Source organism: Nycticebus coucang, chromosome 20 (genome assembly GCF_027406575.1).
Source record: "Nycticebus coucang isolate mNycCou1 chromosome 20, mNycCou1.pri, whole genome shotgun sequence".
In the NCBI taxonomy this organism is placed as follows: domain Eukaryota; kingdom Metazoa; phylum Chordata; class Mammalia; order Primates; family Lorisidae; genus Nycticebus; species Nycticebus coucang.
The window spans coordinates 40,939,453-40,962,483 of NC_069799.1; the positions used below are offsets into that span (position 1 = coordinate 40,939,453).

The 23,031-nt window shown below is 39.7% G+C and overlaps 1 protein-coding gene across 2 annotated transcripts in view; it reads left to right on the forward strand.

Moving 5' to 3' along the window:
* Positions 1–23,031, forward strand: part of CUL2 (cullin 2) — a 97,888-nt gene that overhangs the window by 49,911 nt on the left and 24,946 nt on the right. For both annotated transcript variants that reach the window (XM_053572939.1, XM_053572938.1), the window contains exons 7-10: positions 12,661–12,757; positions 12,850–12,960; positions 16,288–16,450; positions 21,280–21,404. In XM_053572939.1, coding sequence (XP_053428914.1) covers positions 12,661–12,757; positions 12,850–12,960; positions 16,288–16,450; positions 21,280–21,404 — 496 coding nt within the window. The remainder of the gene's footprint in view (positions 1–12,660; positions 12,758–12,849; positions 12,961–16,287; positions 16,451–21,279; positions 21,405–23,031) is intronic.

Here is a 23,031-nt window from a genome sequence, read left to right on the forward strand (position 1 = left end):
TAAAAGAAAAAGAATAATCGGTCAGGTGAGCTGGCGTGTACCTATAGACCTACCTACTCAGGAGGCTGAGGGGGGAGGACCACTTGAGCTGGGAAGGTTGAGACTGCAATGAGCTATGATGACACTGCTGCACTCTAGCTAGGGCAACAAGGCAAAACCCCCATCTCAAAAACAAAATGAAACAAAATGCAAAAAAATCTTGGTTTGCACATGCACAAAAAATTCTAGCTTACTTTGAGAAGGTTCATGGATTCCCAAAGTTAGGATTGCTGCCTTTTCATTGACTTATTGGGCTTCTCTGTCCCTAATCAATCAGGGAATCATTTGGGAAATTGTCTTCACACGTAATGTTTGGTGAAATGGTAAAAGTTTTTGTATGTTCAGAAGCAAAAACTCAAGAGGAAGACAGTCTTGACTTAAGCACTGTCTTTCTGTTTCAGGGCTCCTTTCTGTTTTATCAGTTTGTCTGTCCTTGTTCTTTGTCACTTTATTCTTCCATGTAATTATTATAGTCATCATTTCTAAATTATAAATCACTTTCTGTGGGATTACAATTGAACTGAGTTTCTAAGTTAGTTTGAAGATAATTTATATCTTTATGGTAAGAAGCCTTCTAACTGTGAATATAGTAAGTCTTCTCTTTATTGTACTTTCTTTGATCACTTTTTACAAATTTTAATATATTTTTCTTTAAAGGACGTTCATGCCTTTTGTTAGATTTATCTCAAGATATTTGGTATTCTCTGGTAACTGTTACAAAAAGTTTTTTCTATATAGTTACCCATTCTGTTTGTGCTAGTGTATAGAAATACAACCTACTCTAGTATATAAATCAGCCACTGGATTAAATCCTGTTATTTCTAACAATTTCTCTGTGTTTTTTTTTTCATTGTCTGTGTAAGCTATTACAGTCTATATATAATGATGGTTTGGTTTCCTCCTCTTGTGTGTCAGTGACATGTATAACATTTCCTCATTGAAGGTGATGTTTCCTCTAGTTTTTTAGGAATTTTAAAAATATTAAAATTAACTTGGTGTTGGCTTTTCTTGTTTATGTGGCTGGCGCCCTAGCTGCTGAGCTACAGGTACTTCTGTTGAGGGATCACATGGTGGTTATCTTGTTCTGTTACTCTGTTAATGGAGTGAATTACATTTGTGGATTTTCTGATACTGAACCATCCTTGTATAATATAGGCAAAAACCTAGGTTGGTCATTTTACATTATAGTTTTTTATACTTTGTTGGATTTGATGAACTTTTATTTAGAATTTTGCATCTATATCCATGAGTGGAATGCATCTGTAATTATTCTTTCTTGAAATGTCTTTCTTTGGATTTGGTATGCGGCTTATTCTTATCATGTGAATTAATGGATATTCCTTCTCTGTTTTGAATAGAATAGTTTGTATAAAATTGGGATTATCAGCTTCTTAAATATTTGGTAAAATTCCTGCAAAATCATCTGTGGCTGAGGTTTCTTTGTAAGAAGATTTGTTTTTTGGGTTTTGTTTGAGACAGTCTCACTTTGTCACCCTTCATAGAGTGCTGCACCATCACAGCTCACAGCAACCTCAAACTCTTGGGCTTAAGCGATTCTCTTGCCTCAGCCCCCAAGTAACTGGGACTACAGGCACCTGCCACAACGCTCAGCTATTTTTTTGTTGCAGTTGTTTAGCTGGCCCAGGCCAGGTTCGAACTTGCCACCTTCGGTGTATGTGGCTGGCGGCTTAACCACTGTGCTACAGACACTGAGCCTTGAAATTTTTGTTTTCAGACAGTTTCACTCTGTTGCCTGAGGCTAGAGTGCCTTGTCACAGCTCACAGCAACCTCAAATTCCTGGGCTCAATCTATTTTCTTGCCCCAGCTTCCATGAGTAGCTTGGACTACAGGCATGTGCCACCAGATGCAGCAAGGTTTTGTTTTGTTTTGTTTCTTTTTAGTAGAGCTGGGGCCTCGCTTTTGCTCAGCCTGGTCTTGAACTCCTGAGCCCAAACAATCCACCCACCTCGGCCTCCCAGAGAGCTAGGATTATAGGCCAGGCCTTCTTTTTGATGGGGCTGAAATGGAATGCAGTATCCTTGCAGAGGGGGATATTACACTTTTCTTTCTTTCATGTATTTTCGTGGAGTATAAGTGACACTGCACTGTGAAGTCATGGCCTTCACTGCGCATCTGTCACTGGAGCAATGCACATGGAACCCGTCAAGCAACTTCTTATTATCCACTCACCACCTTAAAAATGGTAAACCAAATCATTTCTTTTTTTTTTTTTTTTTTTGTAGAGACAGAGTCTCACTCTATGGCCCTTGGTAGAGTGCCGTGGCCTCACACAGCTCACAGCAACCTCCAACTCTTGGGCTTAAGCGATTCTCCTGCCTCAGCCTCCCGAGTAGCACCAAATCATTTCTTACTCTAATCTGATGTTTTCACTCACAGAATTGAGGGACTATTATATGGTTATACAGTAGACAAACAAAAAATGGAGGTTGAGGCAGGGTTCCTGATGCGAGTCCATACCTTTGCCTTATAGTGAAAAGAATGCCTATTATTTAAGAACTGTTTTCCTGACAGTAATCTCAGTTAAAGGAAATAAATTAATAATTTAGTGTAGAACAGTGTGTTAGTTCTCCAGCAATAATTTTTGAAAACATTTGAAAGTTATAATAAGAAATGGTAGTTGAATAGTTCTGCTGTACATTCCCATTGACAGTAAAATAAATTGATGGAAAAGTATGAGTTTTTCAGATATCAGGATGGAATAATTTATTTCAGTGTCTTTATGCCCTTCTGTGATTCAGCTGCCAATTATTATTATTATTATTTTTTTATGCCAAAAGGATTTTATCCCTCTGGTTATAAAATTAAGTCATTAAATGAGTGTTTTAAGTTACACAATAGTTTTATTATGAAGAGGAAATGAGGTGCTTTATGTAAAGTATTTACTACAGTGCTTGGGGTTTAGTAAGAGTTCAGAAAAATTAGCTATGTCCGAGTGAATACTTGCCATAATACCTTCCTAAAGCAAACAGCTTGTGTGGATGTTTTTCTTTCTTTCTTTTTTTCTTTTTGAGACAGAGTCTCACTTTGTCGCCCTCAGTAGAGTGCTGTGGAGTCACGGCTCACAGCAACCTCCAACTCCTGGGCTTAAGTGATTCTCTTGCCTCAGCCTCCCAATTAGCTGGGACTACAGGCTCCCACCACAATGCCTGTCTATGTTTTGTTGTTGTTGCAGTTGTCAACTGTTGTTTTAGCTGGCCCGGGCCGGGTTCGAGCCCAACACCCTCAGCGCTGAGTTACAGACACCGCCGTAGGTGTTTTCTTTTCTTTTTTTTTTTTTTTTTTGTAGAGACAGAGTCCCACTTCATGGCCCTCAGCAGAGTGCCATGGCGTCACACAGCTCACAGCAACCTCCAACTCCTGGGCTCAAGCGATTCTCCTGCCTCAGCCTCCCAAGCAGCTGGGACTATAGGCGCCCACCACAACGCCCAGCCATTTTTTGGTTGCAGTTCAGCCAGGGCCGGGCTTGAACCCGCCACCCTCGGCATATGGGGCCGGCGCCCTACCAACTGAGCCATAGGCGCCGCCCGCCATAGGTGTTTTCTATAAGCAGGGTCTTATATAAACTTGTCACAGTTTACTGATGGATGCAATTAACATATCCATTATTCTTTAAGTCTGCAATATATTTATCAAGTTGAAATTGCTTTTTGGTAGGATCAATTTTGTGTCTTTTTTTTTTTTTTTTAATTCTTCGGGATTTTGCTGTTGTACTTTCCTGAGATTAGTTACACATACTTATAGTCAGTAAAATGACTCTCACCCTGTATGGTTATATGATCTTTCTTATTTTTTCATGATTACTTTTGTTTGATTCCTTAACCTACTTCTTGGTTTTTTTTGTTGTTGTTTGTTTTGTTTTGTTTTGTTTTTTTGAGACAAAGTCTCACTCTGTTGCCCAGGCTAGCGTGCCATGGCGTTCAACCTAGCTCATAGCAACCTCAAATCCTGGGCTCAAGTTATCCTCTTGCTTCAGCTCCCAAGTAACTGGGACCATAAGTGCCTGCTGCCTTGCCCCATTTATTTTTCTATTTTTAGTAGAGATGGAGACTTGCTCTTGTTCAGGCTGGTCTCAGAAATGTGGGGCAGCACCTATGGCTCAAGGAGTAGGGCACTGGCCCCATATACCAGAGGTGTGGGTTCAAACCCAGCTCCAGCCAAAAACTGCAAAAAACAAACAAACAAACAAAGTGTGAACTTAAGCAATTGACCTGTCTCGGCCTCCTAGAATGCTAGGATTAGGCAGATGGTCTGTTTTTTAATTTTTTACAGCTGCTTTCTCTGAATCATTTGGGTGAACAACCATTAGATTGTAAATCAGAAGATTCTAGTTTCCTTAAGACATTTTTTTCCTGAGTAAATGACTTCACTAGATGCCTTAAACTATACATAAGGAAGATTGGATCAGCTGACCTTTGAGGCCCCTTTTAGCTCTAAATTTCTATTTTTTAGTATGGAGTTATTTATATGAGGTCCAATTAGTTTCAAATTAGAAAGCTAATACCCATAAATAGGGTTACCAAAATGGATGATGTTCACAAATATTTTGTGATAAGAGATTGGTAAATTGGGAAACACAGATTGAAAAAGATGAGAGGAAGTGAGGATTATGTAGTGAAAAGACTTCAGGGTAGAACTGATCCGCCGGCAATCTGTAGTAGCCAGACCGTGGTCTTGCTTGGTGCTGAAAGTATTTAATGTAGTCAGAGAGGTTATCTTCTTATCATATTGGCCAAGAGTTGCTAAAAGAAAAGATATGTATCTTTGGTAGTTCTTAAATACGTTTAGTACTTAGTACATTTTTTTCACTCAGGAAAATCAATATTTATGAGGTATTGTGACTTTCATTTGTTTTGTCTTTGATTCTTGGCCCTTATCCTTTAGCTGAAATGCTGGCTTCCACTATGCAGGTCGTTAACTTATGAGATTGCTTACTTATCTGTGGGGGCAGATATTCATGAAATTTATGCGTGAATTTTTTTGTTGTTGTTCATCAGCTTTCTTTAGTGTTTGTGTATTTAATGGGTGACCCAAGACAACTCTTAGATGAGCATTCATTGCTAGCTGGGAGCCCTGGTTGGGCTCCCTTGGCAGGTAATCTCTACTTCAGTTAAATTTGTGATTATTCTTTACCTTAGCCAAGTAATGTACTTTTTCCCTCATTAGTTACAAGTTGTCTTAGACTCATCAGTGTATGGATTAATTTAATTGGTGCCTTTAGACAAAAGAGATAAGAAGACTTTCTGACTTTGCTGCCCCACCACCTACATCTCTTTAGAATTTATTGTGTATAATCACACATTGAATTTTCTTCATTTGCTTACTTTAATAGTATACAGACCATAAAGACTTCCTAGTGCCCTGGGTAATGTGTTAACCTTCTTTGAAGATTTCAGGAAAATGAAGGTCATCTCAACATTGAAAGAAGTAAAATTATCTCTCAGTCCAATGAAGGGGTTTTTTTTGTGAATTTAAAATGTTCCACTAAGTGAATCTTCTTTTGGTTCATGATTGCTGAAATGCTCAATAACATGCAGTCAGGGGTTTCATGACGTTTGAAAGATGTCCTGGCTGAAATGGGGTCTGCAGGGAAGCTGAGAAGAAGGTCTCAAAGGATGCAGACAGAAAAACAAGACAGCACTGAAATGTGTTAGAAAGAGAGGGAAGGAGGAGCCCTTGGCTTAAAGATCACAAGCTGCCTGCTTTAAAGATAAGCTGGAACTATTACAGATGGCTCCGTTGAGGTATAAAAATGCTATGGGAATAATATCCTATTTCATGCGGTTTGAAAAACTGTTTCAGTGAAGTACAAGGTAAAAAGTTGTATTAGTTCTATAACCTATATTCAAAGAATTGTTTGCTTCAGAAAGCCTTTGCAACAACTGTTAGTTTAAATTTTTTTTCACGGTATCATAAATTCTGTACATGCAAAATTTAATTGATAAACTAAGTAGTGGGTGTCTCTTCTATATAAGGAAGAAAAAACCCAGTGAAGTAGCCATAGGTGATGAATGTATCTGCATGTTTTCATAGTACTTAACTTCACTAGGAAAGGTGATTCTATTTATATAATAACTTACCTATCTTTTTTGAGTGATATATTAGACTTCTTTTTTTTTTAGAGACAGAGTCTCACTTTGTCACCCTTGGTAGAGTGCTATGGTATCACGCTCACAGCAACCTCCAGCTCAGGGGCTTAGGAAATTCTCTTGCCTCAGCCTCCTGAGTAGCTGGGACTACAGGTGCCCGCCACAACGCCCGGCTGTGTTTTGTTGCAGTTTGGCCGGGGCTGGGTTTATATGGGGCCCGCGCCCTACTCACTGAGCCACAGGTGCCGCCTGATATAATAAAATTCTAATTCTACTATATCACTATGTTCACTATAGTAACAACCTAAGTACTTAATAATTTTAACAAAATATTGTATTTTTATGGATCTATGCGTTATAGTATAAGAATTTTAATACTTTTTGTGATACATGAAAAAGCAAGCATAACCAAACAAATAATTGGAAGCATAAGCAACAGTGCTTATTCTGGTATAAATTTTCATCAAGCTCTTTAGTCTTACTTTGAAATTATAAATGGATAAATGAAATTACAAAAAGAAAAATTACTATAGATATATATTTTTATTTCATTTTATTAATTTTTTTTTGAGACAGAGTAGAGTGCTGTGGCATCCCAGCTCACAGCAACCTCAAACTCTTGGGCTCAAGCAGTTCTCTTGCCTCAGACTACCATGTAGCTGGGACTATGGGCGCTGAGCCTGTAGATACATATTTTTAAATCCAGGTAAAAGGAATTGCTTAGATGCTTAAAGATGCCTTTGAAAACACTGACTTTGTTGTGCTAAAGGGATTCAAAATTGCTTTTCTTTTTCCCAATACTTTGTAATAACTTTGTAGTGCTCTTTGAGAAAAATGAAATTCTTTCTTCCTCTTTAATTGGAAAAAATATCGGAAGGCTGTGTGGCTGATTTGCATTTGCCCTGACATGTCCGTATGCACGAAGCATGTTTATACGTTCCTTTGTCTTCTGTGTTTCCTGCAGATTGGCGGTGCAGGGGTTTACTCAACACTCAGAGTTGATTCCTCTGGCAAAACTGAGTGATGTTGTATTCTTTCATAATTTCCAGTTTTCACTATTCTTTGGTATTAGCTGATGCTCAATACTGACATCAGTTTGTTAGTATTTGTAAAACTGTCACTCTAATCCTATCATTTTGTTTTCACTTATTACTTGGACTTACTTTATAAAGATATGCTTCCTCTCATCTACTGTTGGCTCCCTAGTGGTAAAGTTCACATAGGATAAGCAAAATAACTGTCCGTTCCTTTCCTTTTTCAACCTGGTTTTTATGATAATGAATTAGTTTGCTGCCATCCTCATGCAACTAATTAGCTTTTCTTAATTTACTGTGATAGACTCACTTGATGAGTTTCTGTTCATTGTAAGTCTTACTTTATCATAGTTTAAGTCGCCTCCCTTTTGGCTGGTTGATGCCAGTCTTTTTGACATGACCCAGTCATCTTGGATAGCTTTTTTGCTATCTGATATGTCAGGATGTTCCAGATTTATCCTGTACATTTTCTTCCCAACACTTGCCACCAGCTATTCAATAAAAAACTTAGTTCTAAATATACAAATGATACATAAATACATTCTTGAAAACTAAATATTCTAGGGCAGTGCCTGTAGCTCAGTGGGTAGGGTGCTGGCCACATACACCGAGGCTGGAGGGTTCGAACCTAGCCTGGGCCAGCTAAAACAACAATGACAACTGCAACAACAAAAAATAGACTGGCATTGTGACGGGCACCTGTAGTCCCAGCTATTTTGGGAGGCTGAGGCAAGAGAATCGCTTAAGCCCAAGAGTTTGAGGTTTCTGTGAGCTGTGACAGCATGGCTCTCTACCCATGGTTTCATCTTGAGACTCTGAAAAAATTAGAAAAAGAAAGAAAGAAAAACTAAATATTTCAGATCCTTTTCTTAATCTTCTTCCTTTCCACAGTTGTAATCTGGGTTGTCATTTGGCTAACTTTCTTTTCCTAGGAATTTTTTTTATCTTCCGACAGAACTAGAAAATTGTTTTATTTGCTTTTATAAGTGTATATTTTTCCTTTTTTCTAACTTTTGAAAGTCATAAATGATATGTATGACATAGCTTGATAATTTTTCTTGTTAGTGTATAGAGCTCTACCACTTTCTTTTACAACTGCTACACAATATTTGATATAATTCTACCTCATTTTAAACAGATTTTTGTTTTTTGAGACAATCTCACTCTGTCAACCTGGGTAGAGTGCTGTGGCATCGTCATACCTCACTGCAACCTCAAACTCTTGGGTTCAAGTGATCCTCCTGTCTCAGCTTCTTGGGTAGCTGGGACTACCTACACCCACCAGGATGCACAGTTTGTTTTTCTCTTTTTAGTGGAGATGGGGTGTTGCTCTTGTTCAGGCTGGTCTCGAACTCCTAAGCTCAAGCAATCCACCTGCCTCGGCCTCCCATAGTGCTAGGATTACAGGTGTGAGCCACTGCGCCTGGTCCGTTCTACTTCATTGTACTAAACTCTTCTTTTAGTGGTAATTACTAGGTTTTTTTCAATTTTTCCACTAGTGCAACTTCACAAAGCAGATGTTGTTTGGAGTCATGTGCATTTAGATTTTCACCAATTTGCCCTCAAAACTACCTGTTCTTCCCCTCAAAGCAAAATAAAATACCTGTTTCTCTGTCAGTCATCAATACTTGATATCAGATTTCACCAATCTGAGGCCAGGCGTGGTGGCTCATATCTATGATCTTAGCACTCTAGGAGGCCTAGGCAGGCAGATGGCTTGAGCTCAGGAATGCGAGACTAGCGTGAGCAAGAGCAAGACCCCCATCTCTACTAAAAACAGAAAAACTAGCTGGATGTTGTGGTTTGAGCCTGTTGTCCCAGCTACTTGGAAGGCAGGAGGATCGCTTGAAACCAAGAGTTTGAGCTCTGACGCCACGGCACTCTACCTAGGGTGACAAAGTGAGACTGTTTAAAAAAAATTTTATTTTTATTTTATTTTATTTTTTTTACCAATCTGAGCATGAGTAACATGCCAGGATTTCCCAGTGCCTTTCTGAGGGGGAAGAGAAGAAGCCTAGCAGGCGCTTTTGGGCGGTGCTGCAGCCGGCTTCTGGGTACAGAGGGTTCCCAGTCCAGGGCTACCATTAGGTCTGAGGCGCCGGTGAGGCCGCTGCTTGCTGCCTGGGTGCAGAGACCAGCCTGTTCTCTTGATAAGCCCTTGTCCTCCCTCCAGCTCTTGGCCTCTGCCCCTTCCTTCTCCCTGCTCTTTCCCTCTTGTTGCAGTTCCTTCCCTTGTGCATTTTGGTCTGCGGCTTTATTTTCTTCCTCTTTCTTTTCTTTCCACCTTTTTCCAATTTTTTCAAGCCTGGGGCTACTGATGACAAGGAAGTATTAAAAATGTGTCTTCCCAGGGCGGCGCCTGTGGCTCAGTCGGTAAGGCGCCGGCCCCATATACCAAGGGTGGCGGGTTCAAACCCAGCCCCGGCCAAACTGCAACCAAAAAATAGCCGGGCGTTGTGGCGGGCGCCTGTAGTCCCAGCTGCTCGGGAGGCTGAGGCAAGAGAATCCCTTAAGCCCAGGAGTTGGAGGTTGCTGTGAGCTGTGTGAGGCCACGGCACTCTACCGAGGGCCATAAAGTGAGACTCTGTCTCTACAAAAAAAAAAAAAAAAATGTGTCTTCCCTGTCATTTCTCAGATTTAGAGTGGGAGCAGGAGGCAGCATTTGAGTTTGGCGGAACCCTATTCTCTTCAGAAACACAGGGGTTAATGAGAATGCTATTCGAGTGTTCCCTAGGCTCACTTTTTTCCCTCAGATTTTAAAATTTCATTTGCACCCTTTAAAATTGTGCAATCTAATAGTTAAAATCACTTGAACAACGACAGAAGGCCCTGACCTGCATTTTACAGCCTGCCCAGACACCTTGAATCAGCCTGCTTTCCTAGATTTCACTGTCCACCCATCTAGCTTCTCTCTTCTTTCCCTCCTTGCAAGCCAGACAAGCAGATGGAGAGATAGTCACAACCTTCCTTGTCGGTTGCTCTTGATTTTTTGTTGTGAAAAAGGCCAGCACAGTCGTTTAAACTTGATCTTGTATCTTACACAGTAATAAAATCGCTAAAGGAGCTGAAGTATACCAAGGCTTGTGGAATGGACAGCACATATGGCAGCAACTCCCCCGCCCCCATGATTTCCCTGCTTGTTTCTCTTATCGGATCATCTCTTTAGAAGGCAAGGGATTTTTCTCGTGAGCTTCTTCAGTTTACTGAATAATTTCTCTGTCAGCCTTATAGGATTTGTCAGACATGGAGGGAGTCACATGAGTGAGCTGCCTGGTGGCCGCTGGAGTTTCTCCCCAGCCTAACCTTTAACCCGTCACACACCTGCCCTGTTTTCTGAGTTACAGGTTCAGTTAGTTGGCTTTAAAAGCCTTTAAAATTCACAGTCTGTTTTTTGATCTCTTAGCTTTTTTTCTCTTCTCTGATAAATTGAAAATACTCCATATTGACTCCTGTCAGTATTTAAAATACTGAGTAATGTTTATGGTTTACTTATGTACCAGGTGCTATGGTTTCTTGGATTATGCTTAATCTTTACCACTCCCCAGTAAAGTAGGTGCTTTTATTATTTATCCTCACTTTACAGAAGAGGCAGTCTCAGTACTGAGAGGTACACAGCTGTCTAAGGTGACATATTAATGCATCCAGAATTCAAACCTAGGCAGTCTGACTCCAAAATTCTGGTCTTAACTGCTGTGCAAAACTTCAGCTCATAATCCCCTTCATCCCAAGTAAGTGGTTTCATTATCTTGATAATTTCATTATTGATTGTGTGGGCATTTCTTACACAGTCCTGTTAAGATCAAAAATGCTAAGTCATATTTCTAGAGATTCTTCGTATACTTTTCTCAAGGCTCATCTTTTGTGACCACTGTTTTTGGATGGGAACACAGTTTATTCTGATGACCAATTCTATCAGTGCTTTTGTGAATTAACAGCATCATTTTCCAATTTACTTTCATTATCTGTCAGCCTAATACATTATAAATATGATGTATTTCCATTGATTTTGAGTAGAACGTTTTGTGGAGTTATAAAAATATGTGTTTTTGTGTATTGTATAATCATGCCTACCCTTAGGGTTTACTTATAAGGAGGACAATTTAGTTGTTAAGCACTAGGAATGTCAGTGTTTTTTCCTGTTTATCTGGGAATTAGGGGATTAAAAACAAATGGAGGGAGTGCAACAAAGAGAAAGAAGGTGTAGGGTGGCGCCCATAGCTCCATGGGTAGGGCGCCAGCCACATGCACCAGGGCTGGTGGGTTTGAACCCAGCCCCGGCCTGCTAAAAAAAAAAAAGAAAGAAAGTGTAGTTTTCCTGGTGTTGAGAAGGGACAATAGGATTTGGTCATGAGAAGAATTTGAGATAATTAAGGTATTTTTTGAATATTCAAATATTTCTTATTTTTGACTGATTGCTTTTGATTCCTGGCAATGTTCAAAGGGGAAAAAAGTGACATGTTCCAAGTAGATAACATACATTAAGTCATTACTTCACCAGACTAAATATATGCTTAAGAAGGAACTAATGGATGGTGAACTGCAGAAATGAGCTCACTTACACGAACTAATTAGTAATTATTAGAAATGAGAAGGTGTAGACTGTGTATCTAACACTCTATCACTGACCAAATTCCTGTAGCCATATTAATTCATATATGAAAACTTTACCCAGAATATCCAGATAATTAAAGGAAGAATCAAAGAGGATTAGAGGGCTGCAGAGGCAGGGAGGGACACTAATATATGAAGGTAATCACCTCCATGCTTTTCTTAAATGCTAGAAAATCCTTATATCCTCTATCAAGAGCAAGAAGCTTTTACTTGGGAATGATGACAAAATATTTTTCTACTGCTGTATTTGTAAAATAACTAGTAGTTCTAAGAAAAAATTATTTTAAAATAGGGTGGAAGATTGCCAGTAGAAAGATAAACCTTTGACTGCAGAATGGTTTGATTTGACCATTAGTACTAGAGTCAGAAACTTCTTTAAGAGCCAGACTGTTCCACTGTGGTGTTAGGCAAACTATTTTTTCTTATTTCATTTTTCTATTTCTGTAATTCACCTACATTTTTTAATCTGAGCCTTGGGTTGCAGTAGTGCCTTCATACTAAGTTGTAACATGTCAAGTAAATGTCACATCCATAATTGAGATGATCTTAGATCTCTTTGCAACTGTAAGGGAATGTAGAAATATTAAAGCATTATCTCTAACTTTTTCAATAGAATGACACCTTTGTACTCTAATGGAGAGCAACTTTCATTTTATAATTATAGCTTCTATTGAAATGATATCTAATTTGTACATTATCATAAATATTAAGTCAAGTGTGGTATGAAAAAATTGTTTTACTACGTTACATTCATTTTAATGCTTTATAATTTGATTAAATCAATAGAATAAGCAGCCATATTTTGGCATACGTTGGCGTATTAGAGATTTGTATTCTTAAGAATATTTTGTGTTGTACCTTTTTTTAGTGATCGTGGTGGAGAAGACCCAAACCAGAAAGTAATCCATGGGGTTATTGACTCCTTTGTTCATGTTGAACAGTATAAAAAAAAATTCCCCTTAAAGGTAAAAACCTCCTTTAAAAACATAATTAGACCTTTTATTCCTTACATTAGTGTTCTAATTTTTTCTAATACGATGTTAATTGATTTATTCAGTTTTATCAGGAAATATTTGAGTCCCCCTTTCTGACTGAAACAGGAGAGTATTATAAACAAGAAGCTTCAAATTTATTACAAGAATCAAACTGCTCACAGTATATGGAAAAGGTAAGAAGTAACAAATACTGTGTTAAATACATTTGTCTTTTGTATGTCTGGCATCGTTTTATTTAATACAGTTTTCTTAAATTTTTGGTCGAAAAACTTCTGTTTATTTGCTTGTTACCTCTGGTGTCATGTGCAATGTCTTTCAATAAGTCTTTGCTCTTGCTGTAGCATTTTATCAGAGAGAAAAACACTGTTCTGGTCACCATGATGATTGATGCCTTTGATTATACCTGTTTGCTTGGTTTGCTTATTCTTAAAATTAACATACATGCACATTTTTGTCAAAATAATGAACTGGGTTTTGTGCTAGGTGATTCAGAGGGTGGGACAAGCAGGGAAGTTAGGTGAGTGGTATACCATTATGTAGTTCACAAATCCCAGGTCTAGAAGTCTGAGTTATTTCTCTTCTTGCTTTGGTCACCAATTAGCGTTAGACCCTGAGTAAATCATCTAGGACTCTTTGCCCCATCCAGTAAATGCAGGTTAAACTAGTCAGTCAGAGTTCTTAGCTCTTCACCCTTACTGCATCTTAGACTCTTGGCAAAGCTTTTAGAACCAATGCTAAAATCACACAGAGTGTCCTTGGTACGTACATGTCTTATTATGTCTGGTCTCAAAAAGAGGCCATTGGCAAAGGGAGGAAACAACCCAGATGTCTAACAGGAGTTGAAGGGATAAGCACCATATGGTGTGTACATGCAATGGAAGATTATTCAGCCTTAAAAAGGAGTGAAGTTCTGATAGATGCCACAATATGGACGAACCCTCAAAACATGCTAAGTTAAATAAGCTAGATGCAAAAGAATCAATACCACATGATTCCACTTATATGAAATGTTGAGAATAGAAAAATTCATAGAGACAGAACATAGAATAGAGGTTGTCAGGGAGGAAGGTATGGGGAGTTATTGCTTAATGGTTATAGAAGTTATATTTGAGGTGATGAAAACGTTTTGTAAATAGACAGTGGGGATGGTTACTAACATTGTGAATATATTTAATGCCACTAAATGGCACACTTAAAAATGGGTAAAGTGACAGATTTTATGGTATGTATTATACCATAATATAAAAAATGTTAATGTAATATTCAAAACTATTGAATTATCCACTTTAAATGTGTGAATTGTGTATAAGTTTCATCTCAAGATATTAAAGGGGGGCATTGGAATAAATTATGTTTGGGAAATAGTGTTTATTAGAGAAGTTCATTTTGGGAAATAATGGTGAATGAATCATATTAGCTTCAAGTGTTAGAATCCTGGAATTTGATGTCCATACATTTAGTTAATTAACAGTAATTAATGTAGCCTTCCAGCTTCCCTTGACCTTCTTAGTCAATGAAATATGTGAACACCTTTTTTTTTTTTTTTTTTTGTGGTTTTTGGCCAGGGCTAGGTTTGAACCCACCACCCCCGGCATATGGGACCGGCACCCTACTCCTTGAGCCACAGGTGCTGCCCGTGAACACCTTTTTCATTTAGATCCTTTCTTACCACCCTTTGTTTCTGTGACTTTGTCTGGAGCTTCTGACTTCACAGGGTAGCACAGTAGGAAAGACAGGACCGTCGGGACTCTTCTTATGTCCAGGAAGACTCAGCAGTACTTTCCAAAGGCTTAACTGTACATAGCTCCCCGGCCCTGCTTATGGTCAGAAACTCCAGCTACATACCTTCACATCAAAGAGTGTCTTCTAAGCCTGTGCATTTATATGTGTATGTGCTGTGCTCGTGTGCTTTTCATTGTGACAATGTTAGGGTGTTGTTTTGAGACAAAAATTGGTCACATTCTTTAGCTTTTACTAACTTGTTCTCGTTTATATTGGTCAGTGTATTGTTTGTAGCACAGAGCTTTTTATGTAGGATATGTTTTAATAAAGGTTTTGATTATGAACATATTTGTCTATGACTAAATATATATATATATTTTGCTTTCTTTCTTTCTTTTTTTGAGACAGACTCTCAAGCTGTCACCCTGGGTAGAGTACAGTGGCGTCACAGCTCACAGCAACCTCAAACTCTTGGGCTTAAGCGATTCTCTTGCCTCAGCCTCCCAAGTATCTGGGACTACAGGTGCTCGCCACAACACCTGGCTATTTTTTTTTTTGCAGTTGTCATTGTTGTTTAGCTGGCTCAGGCTGGGTTAGAACCTGCCAGCCTCGGTGTATGTGGACAGCGCCCTACCCACTGAGCTACAGGCACTGCCCATATGACTAAATATATTTTTACTTTGGAAAATTTTAATGAAATCTTCCATGTGATAGTTAACATGCTGTTTATTTCCATTTTACAAGAGAAACCAAGGTAAAATAATTATTCTACTTTGTCTAGTTGATAATAAATTACTTTTTAGTTTGGTAGTTAAATATTCATATAGAGACCACCTGTGTGGTTTTTATTTATTTATATGTACTTATTTATTTATTTTTGGAGACAGAGTTTCAGTCGCCCTGGGGTTAAGTGCCACGGCATCATAGCTCACAGCAACCTGAAACTCTTGGGCTCAAGTGATCCTCGTGCCTTAGCCTCCCAAGTAGCTGGGACTATAGGCGCCCGCCACAATGCCTGGCGGTTTTTTAGAGATGAGGTATCCTTCTTGCTTAGGCTGGTCTCAAACTCCTGAGCTCAAGCAATCCACCCTCGTCGGCCTCCCAGAGTGTTGGGATTACAGGCGTGAGCCACCGTGCCCAGCCTTGTTGTGGTTTTTAATAACCTTTACCTGCTTTTCATTTTACATGTTAAGTTTCAATGCAGTAAGGTGAGTGGGGTTTATAAATGAAGACAAATGCAGACCATTTAGTTTGGGTTCTTGTTCATAAGACTGGTGAAATGTAGGTGACAGCTAGTAGCTTAAATAAAAAAATTGAAATGGGCTCGGCGCCTGTGGCTCAAGCAGCTAAGGCGCCAGCCACATCGGGTTCAAATTCAGCCCTGGCCCGCCAAACAACGATGATGGCTGCAACCAAAAAATAGCGGGCGTTGTGGCGGGCGCCTGTGGTCCCAGCTACTTGGGAGGTGGAGGCAGGAGAATCGCTTGAGCCCAGGAGTTGGAGGTTGCTGTGAGCTGTGATGCTACGGCTAGGTGATGCTAGCTGCAATGCTAGCTGTCTACCCAGGGCGACAGCTTGAGGCTCTGTCTCAAAAAAAAATTTGAAATGATTTATGAATGAAATTAAATTGAAATTGTTTATGTAAACCTTATTTTAATATTTATTACCTTTCCCATGTTTACTTGAGCCATTAAAATTCAGCTACTTCAGTCACTCACTGATACTACAGATTTTTCCCTATAGCAATACTTAGTGACTATAAAAATGTATTTTCACAGGTTCTAGGTAGATTAAAAGATGAAGAAATTCGATGTCGAAAATACTTAAATGCCAGTTCATATACTAAAGTGATACATGAATGTCAGCAACGAATGGTAGCAGACCACTTACAGTTCTTACACGCAGAATGTCACAATATCATTCGACAAGAGAAGAAAAATGGTAAGTGACATCAGACCAAATGTGAATAGAAAAAAAGTTATAAACCCACTTTCTACATCATCTCTTAGCCTTCATTGTTTTAAAGTGTATTTTAGTCAGTGTCTTAAAAATATTAGATATATATCATAATCTTAAAAAAGAGAATTAATAATGTATTTTGAAAGACTGCTTTGGAAAAGTATATTTTCAAAGTGTGTTCTAAAGTCAAGAAAAATGACTTTGTAAGAAAATGTGTTTATATATTTTTATGTATCTGAAGGACTAATTTTCGGAACACACTAAGAATTTTCTAATAAATAGTGAGAATAAAGGCAGAGACTTTGAAAAGGAAATATAGATTTCAAAAATAAGAAGAGATGCACATGTCATTCAAAGTAGGAGAAATACAAAATAAAGATACATGATACCAGCAATAGACTGCACCTGTAGCTCAGCGACTAGGGTGCCAGCCACATACACTGGGGCTGGCAGGTTTGAACTGGCCCGGGCCAGGTAAATAACAATCACAACCACAAGAACAGCAAAAAAATGCACCAGCTGGGTCTTGTGGCGGGCACCAGCTACTTGGGAGGCCAAGGCAAGAGAATTGCTGAAGCCCAAGAGTTTGAGATTGCTGTGAGCTGTGATGCCATGGTACCCTACTGAGGGTGACAGAGTGTCCTTTTCGCTCAAAAAAAAAAAAAAAAAAAGGGCTCTTCACCCATAGCACAGTGGTTACGACGCCAGCCACATATACTGAGGGTGGCAGGTTCAAACCCGGCCTGGGCCAGCTAAACATCTGCAACAAAAAATAGCCAGGCATTGTGGTAGGTGCCTGTAGTCCTAACTACTTGAGAGGCTGAGGTAAGAGAATCACTTAAGCCCAAGATTTTGTGGTTGCTCTGAGGTGTGACACCATAGTACTCCACTGAGGGCAACACAGTCAGACTCTTGTCCCCACCCCACCGCCAAAAATACCAGCAATAAACAGTGGGGAAAGATGGAATTTTTTAGGAAAGTGAAAATAATATAAAAAATTACCAAATAGCAGAGAATAAACATAGTAACACACCTGCTAGACCTATATGGAAAGCTAACATAAACTTACAGATCCTGGGCAATCTAATCAAAACCCAATAATTTGGCTTGGCACCCGTAATTCAGTGAATACGGTGCCAGCCACAAACACTGAGGCTGGTGGGTTTGAGCCCAGCCTGGGCCTGTTAAACAATTATGGCAACTGCAACCAAAATATAGCCAGGTGTTGTGGTGATACCTATAGTCCCAGCTACTTGGGAGGCTGAGGCAAGAGATCACTTGAGCCCAAGAGTTTGAGGTTGCTGTGAGCTGTCACGCCACAGCACTCTACCGGGGGTTACTTGGTGAGACTCTGTCTCAACAACAACAAAAAACAAAAACAATAATTTTTTTTTTCTTTTTTTAATTCTAAAACTTATACTTTTTTTTTTTTTTTTTTTGTAGAGACAGAGTCTCACTTTATCACCCTCGGTAGAGTGCCGTGGCATCACACAGCTCACAGCAACCTCTAACTCTTGGGCTTAGGCGATTCTCTTGCCTCAGCCTCCCGAGCAGCTGGGACTACAGGCGCCCACGCCGACTATTTTTTTGTTGCAGTTTGGCCGGGGCTGGGCTTGAACCCACCACCCTCGGCATATGGGGCCGGCGCCTTACTCACTGAGCCACAGGCGCCGCCCCCTTTTTTTTTTTTTTTTTTTTTTTGTGAGACAGAGTCTTACTTTGTCACTCTCGGTAGAGTGCTGTGGTGTCACAGCTCACAGCAACCTTAAACTCTTGGGCTCAAGTGATCATCCTGCCTCAGCCTTCTGAGTAGCTGGGACTACAGGCGCCCGCCACAACACCCGGCTATTTTTTAGTTGCAGTTTGGCCGGGGCCGGGTTTGAACCCGCCACCCTCAGTATATGGGGCCGGCGCCTTACCTACTGAGCCACAGGCGCCGCCCAAAAGAGTAACACTTCTAAAAGATAATTTATAATAGTAGAATATATTCATAACCTTGAGGTAAGGAAAGCTAGTTTATTTTTTTATTTTTTTATTTATTTATTTTTTGTAGAGACAGAGTCTCACTGTACCGCCCTCGGGTAGAGTGCCGTGGCGTCACACGGCTCACAGCAACCTCTAACTCTTGGGCTTACGCGATTCTCTTGCCTCAGCCTCCCGAGCAGCTGGGACTACAGGTGCGCGCCACAACGCCCGGCTATTTTTTTTGTTGTTGTTGTTGTTGCAGTTTGGCCGGGGCTGGGTTTGAACCCGCCACTCTCGGCATATGGGGCCTGCGCCCTACTCACTGAGCCACAGGCGCCTCCCCATTTTTATTTTTTTTTTTAGAGACAGTCTTACTTTATCACCCTCGGTGGAATGTCGTGGCATCACAGCTCACAGCAGCCTCCAACTCCTGGGCTTTCTCTTGCCTCAACCTCCCAGATTAGCTGGGACTATAGGCACCTGCCACAATGCCCATCTATTTTTTTTTGTTGTTGCAGTTTGCCTGGGGCTGGGTTGGAACCCGCCACCCTCGGTATATGGGGCTAGTGCCCTACCTACGGAGCCACAGGCGCCACCCAGGAAAGATATTTTAGATAGGACACAAAGGCACTAAACACAAAGGAAAGATTGATCCAGTGGACTGTGATAAAATAAACTTTGGGTCATTAAAAGACCATCAAAAACAGTTTAGGGTAACATACTTGCAATGTTGAAAAATTTATATCCCAAATAGAAAATGGTCAAGAAATTTGAATGGGTTCTGCAGAATACATGCTATCCAAATGGTCACGTGGACGGAGTGTGTGGAGTAGCAGGAACGTGTAAAACCCTAGAGTGAGAGTAGAAATTGGTGCAGTCATTTTGAAGACTGCTGATCAGGATAAATGCTTATTTTATGATCCAGCAATTCTAAGCATATAACCACCCCCCTCCCTTCACATTTGCACACATGGTCAAGAAGATAGATGACAATGTTCATAGTAGTGTTACTTGTGATACCTCCAAACTGAAATAGCTCAAATGTCCAATAATAGAATGGATAAAGTATAGTGTATTTATACACTGGAATTTTTTAAAGGAGTGGAAATTAACAAATTAAAGCTACATAAAACAACATAGATGGTCCTTATAAATGTTATATTGGAAAACAATCAGACATGAACAAATTACGATTCCACTGTTAAACATGGTTCGAGCTCATCTGTGGTTGAGTAGTCATGACAGTGGTTACCTTTACAGAGGAGGGGAGTAGAGATTGGGAGGAGGCATGGAGGAGACTTCTAGGTATAGGGAATGTCTGTTTCTTACCCTGAGTGTAATTTCTTTTTCTTTCTTTTTTTTTTTTTTAAAGGGACACAGTCTCACTTTATCACCCTCAGTAGAGTGCTGTGGTGTCACAGCTCACAGCAACCTTCAACTTCTGGGCTTAGGTGATTCTCTTGCCTCAGTCTCCCAAGTAGCTGGGATTACAAGTGCCCACCACAATGCCCGGCTATTTGGTTTTTTTGGTTGCAGTTTGGCTGGGGCTGGGGCGTACCCGCCACCCTCCGTATATGGGGCCGGTGCCCTACCCACTGAGCCACAGGTGCTGCACGGCCCTGGATGTAATTTCATGGGTGTGTTGTTCACTTGTGGTATTGTATACTTTTCTGTATCTGCTTTATACCAGTAAGAAGTTTAAAACCCACTATACTGAAACATCATATTTCACGTCTCACTGTCAGAGATCAGCATTTGGTAACTTGCTGTTGGCAAAGGAACTCCCCACGATTGGGAGGTCTATTTAGAAGGATCTATTAAGCTTTAACATGACAGTCCCACCTTTAGGTGACTTATGCTACATATATTCTTGTCCATATACTAGATTATTATTTTTTTTGAGACAGTTTCACTATGTCATCTTTGGTAGAGTGCAGTGACATCACAGCTCACAGCAACCTCAAACTCTTAGACTTAAGCAATTCTCTTGCCTCAGCCTCCCAAGTAGCTGGGACTACAGGTACTATCCACAATGCCCGGCTATTTTTTATTTTCCTTAAAAAAAAATTTTTTTTGACAGAGTCGCACTATGTTGCCCTCAGTAGAGTGCTTTGGTGTCACAGCTCGCAGCAACCTCAAACTCTTGGGCTCAAGTGATTCTCTTGCCTCAGCCTCTCGAGTAGCTGGGACTATAGGTGCCTGCCACAATGCCCGGCTGATTTTTTGTTGTAGAAAAAGCATTGTTTAGTAAGCCCCGGCAAGATTCGAACCCACCAGCCTCAGTGTATGTGGCCAGCTCCGTAACCACTGAGCTAGGGGCACTGAGCTATCGGCTATTATTGTTATAATTGTCAATGTTTAGCAGGCCCAGGCTGGGTTCAAACCCGCCAGCTCCGGTATATGTGGCTGGCACCCCAGCCCCTGAGCTACAGGCACTGAGCCATATACCAGATTATTAATTGCAACATTATTTGTAATGTCAAAAGATTGGAAGCCACCTAAATTTCCATCAATTTTTAGATAATTGTAATTTATCCATATCATGGATTATTGTGCAGTTGTAAAATATGTGGAAACACTTTACATACTAATCAAATATGCTACATTATATAAAAAAGGACGGAATATGTGTGTTTGCTTGAATGTACATAAAACATCTTCAGAAAGATATTAAATAACGACAACATTTCGTTCCTGTGGGAAAGGGGATGATAAGGTGGATGGGAGATGGCTGCGGGGCGACTTTCCTCTGCATGCTCTATTGTACGTCTGCATTTTGAACCATATATTCCTACTGATTTAACAGTATTTGGGAATTTAATCATCACATTTCTTTTTCCCCTTAGACATGGCAAATATGTATGTCTTACTCCGTGCCGTGTCCACTGGTTTACCTCATATGATTCAGGAGCTGCAAAACCATATCCATGATGAGGGCCTTAGAGCAACCAGTAACCTTACTCAGGAAAATGTGAGTCATGGAAGGGACTGGGAAATGTGTCTCTGAATCAGATTTGTTATGGAGTTTTGCTTTTGTCTTTACCATCTTTTCAAAGATAAAAAGAAAAAGTCTTGCCATGCCAATAAATGGAATGTCTTTCTTTTCTTTTCTTTTTTTTTTTGAGACAGAGTCTCACTTGGTCCTCAGTAGGTAGAGTGCTGTGGCATCACAGCTCACAGCAACCTAAATGGAATATCTTTATTTAAATGTTTTAAGCCTAGAATTTGTTGGACTCATTTTGGAATTAGCACATGAAAACCATTGAATGAGATAGGCTGCCTCTTGGCATCTTATGTGTTCATTTTAACAATTGCTAACTTCTCACAGGAAAATGTGTTTATTGTTTCTAGATAATTGGTTTCTGTGTGATTGGCATTGATACATAGTCAGTTGTAGTGACAGGGTTGCAATTTGCTTTCTTCACATGTTGTCCAAATTTGGTTGTCCATGAAGCAAATTTAGGTTAAAATAGTCCTCCATAAACATACACTTGCTGCCCCAAGTAACCAGGGGTAGGCTTTGATGTAGGAGAAAACCTACATCAAAGTTGTAGGAGAAAACCTACATCAAAGTTGTAGGTTTTCCCTACTACCCATCTTTCTGCATAGTACTTTGCCGAGGAGGTCACTGTTTACAAGAAATGGCTTTTCCTAGTTGCCTTTCTTATTAAAGCGTGTTCCTATCATCAAATCTTGTAGTACCCACTTCCTTGTTGTTCCTCGTGATAGTTGATGAGTAAGAGACATAATATGAAATATGTAACAAGAACTCTTTGCTCTTCATCTGCAACATAGTAGATCCCATTGGTCAAGAGCATTTATTAGATGTCAGTTACCTGAATTGTAGATTTGTCTATTTGTATGTTTTCATATGCATAATACATACGTTTTCCATTTTTTTAGAACTCTTAGTTGATATTATTTAGTTTTTTCACTCTGTATTACTTATTAGACACATTAGTTTATATTATTAGATTTACAGATTCAGGGTACAAAGTGGGCATGGAAGCAGAGTTTGGTGTCAAGGCTGGGAGGCAGAAATACAAGAGAATGCATTTGTAGTAAACTCAAGTACATGCTTAAGTCTTAGATGCTAATTTCTTCATAGTTATCTCTATAAAGTGGAAAAATTCACTTTTGCATTCTTTCCCCTGAGATGTGGGGGATGGTATTGCCACCAAGTTCCAGGGGCCTCTGTTTTCGCAGAAACTGGCTTTTTAATTCTTACAGCTCTGTCAGCTTTTAGTGACTTCGCAGGTACTCTGTGTTTATATGATTCATTATGAAAGTGACGGGCCTGGTAGTTCAGAAATCCTATCTTGTTATCCTAAAGATAAGGTATTCCAGTGCGAGAGAGAAGGGTGTTTAACAGCACAGTAAAGAAGTGGGTTCTTCGGCCAGAGGTACTAGACAGCCTCTGGCCTGCTGTTGAATGACAAACTCATTTCCGCATCAAAGTTGTAGGTTTTTAAGACTGTCTTAGCTAAAACATTTTCTGAGGAGTGTTAATGAATAAAACATAATTTGAGAGAAGACTTCACTATTTTAACAAGTTTTAATAAACCACATTTTATTCCTGAACCTCTTAACATACGATT